This window comes from Octopus bimaculoides, chromosome 2 (genome assembly GCF_001194135.2).
Source record: "Octopus bimaculoides isolate UCB-OBI-ISO-001 chromosome 2, ASM119413v2, whole genome shotgun sequence".
Lineage (NCBI taxonomy): Eukaryota > Metazoa > Mollusca > Cephalopoda > Octopoda > Octopodidae > Octopus > Octopus bimaculoides.
In genome coordinates this window covers 41,399,258-41,403,779 of record NC_068982.1, presented here as the reverse complement: position 1 = coordinate 41,403,779, position 4,522 = coordinate 41,399,258, and the positions used below count along the sequence as shown (strand labels likewise).

General features: G+C 35.9%; 1 protein-coding gene across 7 annotated transcripts in view; it reads right to left on the bottom strand.

Annotated features, from left to right (window-relative positions):
- Positions 1-1,330: 1,330 nt before the first annotated feature.
- The window catches only part of LOC106884225 (transcription factor Sox-19a), a 42,486-nt gene continuing 39,294 nt past the window's right edge, over positions 1,331-4,522 (bottom strand). For 6 of the 7 annotated variants that reach the window (XM_052976726.1, XM_052976730.1, XM_052976721.1 and 3 more), the window contains 2 exons: positions 3,309-3,414; positions 1,331-1,585 (listed from right to left, as the gene is read on the bottom strand). In XM_052976726.1, coding sequence (XP_052832686.1) covers positions 1,486-1,585; positions 3,309-3,414 — 206 coding nt within the window. In that variant the 3' untranslated portion in view covers positions 1,331-1,485. The remainder of the gene's footprint in view (positions 1,586-3,308; positions 3,415-4,522) is intronic. The other variant, XM_052976719.1, reaches the window with a different exon arrangement.

Below are 4,522 nucleotides of genomic sequence, written 5' to 3'. Positions count from 1 at the left end.
GTTACACATATATATATATATATTGTTCTTCAACAAGAATAGTATTGACAGTTACTTCAAAGTTTCAACCAGCTAAGCCATCATCGAATTGTAATTACAGTCCAATGATGGCTTAGCTGGCCAAAACTTCAAAGTCACAGTCAATACTATTCTTGTTAAAAAATAATAAATTTGTACTCTACAAAAAATATTGAGTAATCCTTCAATTTAATGTAAAATTGTTTTTATTATAACATAAAAACAAAAATTACATATATACACAAGGTGGTGCCCCAGCTTGGCCACAGTATAATGACTGAAACAAGTAAAAGATATATATATATGTATAGTGAAAATTTCAGAGCTAGAATTCAATAGGTTGGTGGGGTTCTTAGATTTAAAAAGGATTAAGTTCTTTTCACTATACAAAGTATATAGTTCCTTGACCCATTATGTATGGCACAGACCATTCTGATACTCCACTTAATACTGTATGGGATATTGTTGGCCTTCAGGTCCGAGATATGGCTAACTTAGTGGTTTTCTTCTTGTCTATGATGAAGAGAATAAGAAACTCATCTTCCCATCAGAATTACTACAAAATAGACTAAATTATTTACATTAGACGGATATGTGTCCTCATCTTGTTTGTTGTTACCACAATGTCTTGGCTGATTTACTCTCCAGCCTTCATCAGGTGTCCTGGTGGAATTTTGAACCCAACCCTGAAGGCTGGAGAGTAAATCAGCCGAAACGTTGTGGTAACAACAAACAAGATGAGGACACATATCCATCCAATGCAATTCCTCATCTCTAAAATACAGAACAACAAAATAGACTGTATTACAATTTATGTTTTCCTTAATGTTGGTAATGAAATCATCATCATCATTTAACGTTCATTTTTACATGGTAGCATGGGTCGAATGGAATTTGTTGGGGTGGATTTTCTGTAGCCAGATGCCCATCCTGTTGCCAAACTTCACCTGTTTCCAAGTAAAGTAATATCTCCCCATGACTAGACATTTCTCAGAAGATGGAAATGGACAGCACTTGCAGGATGGTGACACTGGCTTACAACTATCATATAACCTCAAGGCAAGGAGACAGCAACATACATACACACACATATGTATACAAGCTTCACTCAGTTTCCACCTATCAAATATGTTCACAAGACTTTGGTCAGCCTGGGACTCTAGTAGAAGACACCTGCCTAAGGTGATACACAGTGGGACTGAACCTGAAACCATGTAGTTGAAAAGCAAACATCTTACCACAAAGCCACACCTGCACCTAATAATATAAATAACTAATAATACAAAAAATATATTATAAAATAATATAAACATATAGTTTCAAGATTTATTTGAAAATGTTTCTTCATGATATGTCAATCAAACAGCATGAACTATGGGAATAGCTTTGCAAAAGATTTACTGATGCTTGCTAAAACTGATCAGTTTAATGCAATATCTATAATGTCGGTATCAATCCTATCAAACCTTAGTAAGTATCAGTTAATTCTGGATCAGATGAGTTACTAAAAAACAACTCTAGTGTCTGTTCATCAAATTGCTCTGGTTGGTTCAAGTATGCCATCCATCTGTAAAAAAATAAAGGAAGAAAAGTTAATAACCTTAAACTTAATTACCAACGATTATTAATTGAGCTTAGGTAGTGAACTGGCAGAATCATTAGCATGCCAGGCAAAATCTTTAGAAGCATTTCATCCATTTTTACACTCTGAGTTCAAATTCTACCAAGGTCAACTTTACCTTTCGTTCTTTTAAAATCGATAAGTACCAGTCAAGTATTGGGATCAACTTACTCCTCCCCCGAAATTACTGACCTTGTGCCAAAATTTGAAACATTTATTAAGCAAGCTTATCCTGGCTCTTTACGTCAAACATCACAGAAGTCAACTTTGTCATTCATAAAAGCAAAATGGCAGTAAAGATGATAGACAAAATATTGTATGGTATTTGGTTATGTCCTGAAATCAGATCTCATTCATGTCCCCTTTACCTTTTATTCTTCTGGGATCAATAAAATAAGTACTAGGGGTTAATGTAATGAACTCTACCCTTAGAAAGTGGAGCTTCAGCATGGCCACAGTCCATCATCATCATCTTTATCATCATTTTCTTCTTCATCATTTAACGTCTGTTTTCCATGCTGGCATGGGTTGGATGGTTTAACCAGAGCTGGCAAGCCAGAAGACTGCACCAGACTTTACTGTCAGTTTTGGCATATTTTTAATGCCTTTCCTAACACCAACCACTTCACAGATTGGATTGGGTGCTATTCATGTGGCACCAGCAAGGGGTGTATTGCTATGGTTTTATGACTGGATGCCCTTCCTAACACCAACCACTTTACAGATTGTATAGGGTGCTTTTCACATGGCACCAACAAGGTCTGTTTTGGCAAGTAACAAAAGAACAGCCCTGTTTTCCGTCGTTCGAAACTTCAAAAGAGTTTGAAACGTGACCGTCAGATAAAGGAGATTCTATCATTCCCGTACAAAAACATAATATTTATTTACTTCTAAATTTTCTGACTATTATTAACCCTTTAACATTTAAATTACTTTAACTTCAGATTACTCAAATGTAATGATTATTAATTTACATTGTTTTGAATTATCAAAACATGCATTATCTCGTAGCTTTGAGTTTGTTATAATGGGATTGTTTATTTTTATAACAACATTGTAGTGTAGGTGCAAGAATCCAGATCCGGCCAGTTTGAACATAAAACAGGTAGAATATTTGGACTAGATATGGCTGGTTTAAAGAGTTAATGCTTTACTTTTTCAAATGTTGAGAAACTGTGAAAAGACTCTCTCTTGGCCAAGGTTTTAATTGGAATATTTCTTTATCAGGAGATTTACCAACTGGCCAAATTATCAAAATATAAGTTCACCAGTCAAACAGACTACAGTTTATATATATATTTACTGGTACTGAACAGTCAGAATACATAACTCTCGCTAATCCAGTAGACATATCTGTGATTTAGTATTATAGGCAGGTGCTACTCATTATTGTAAGCAGTGTAAGCACTATATACCTGAGGAGTGTTTTGTGAATTTGCAAAGATGGTTTCACTATTGTAATAGCAGGTAGTAGAGGAACAACATCAATTGTATTATAACCTCAAGCACTCAGAATCACTGGTCTAATGGTTCTTTAATTACGGGATCAGTAGAAGAATTTTGGTGCTATATAAGAAAATGGTATTTCTGTAAAAATGATTATCATCATCCAATTTGGAGGATTATAATGGTAAACCTTATCAAAAATTATCAGAATCACAATACTCACCTGCCAATGTCAAGCTGTGGTATGTTGTCAACTGAAAGACAGTCGTCTAACTTTTCTTTTAGTCCATCCAAGACATCTAGATCTTTAACAGAAAAAAAATTCTCACCTGTAGATAATCAAATCAAAACCCCAAATGAATTTATTATTATTATTATCATTATTTTAATTATTATCATTATTATAATTATTATCATTATTATAATTATTATCATTATTATGATGAGGAGGAGGACAACAATGATGACGACGACTATGATGATGATTGTTGCTGCCACTGTTTAATATCCATATTTTAATGTCATTGTGTAATGTCCACATTTCCATGCAATTTGTTGAGGGAGATTTTTCAATGGCTGGATGCCATTCATGTCACCAACCCTTACCACCTTCCAACCAGAGTAATATTACCCAATGGCCAGACATTTATTTTTCATACTAAAAACAAACATCACTTGTATGACGGTAGCACACATTTACAAATCATCACACAATGCCAAGACAAACACACATTATCATCATCATCATCATCATTTAACATCCATTGTCATGTTGGCATGGGTTGGACAGTCTGACCAGAGCTAGCAAGCTGGGGAGCTGCACCAGACTCCAGGCTGAGATGGCATGATTTCTACAGGTGGATGCCCTTCCTAATGCTGACCACTTTACAGAGTGTGATGGCTACTTTTACGTGGCACTTGACAAGTGCTTTTACGTGATGTCACATTGGTGCTTTCGTGTGTCACAGCACAGGCACTTTTACATGTCACTTCATGGCCGCTTTTACATGTTGTTGTATGGGAGCTTTTACATGGCACCGCATGGGCAGTTTTACAACACCGCCATGAGTGCTTTACACCACGTCAAGGTGTTGCAGGATACAGGTTTCCTTGAGTATACATATATATATATATATATATATATACATACTCTTTTACTTGTTTCAGTCATTTGACTGTGGCCACGCTGGAGCACTGCCTTTAGCCAAACAAATCAACCCCAGGACTTATTCTTTGTAAGCCTAGTAGTTATTCTGTCAGTCTCTTTTGCCGAACTGCTAAGTTTCGGGGATATAAACACACCAGCATCGGTTGTCGAGCGATGTTGGGGGGACAAACACAGACACACAAACATATGCACACACATACATGTATACGATGGGCTTCTTTCAGTTTCTGTCTACAAAATCCACTCACAAGGCTTTGGTCGGCTTGAGG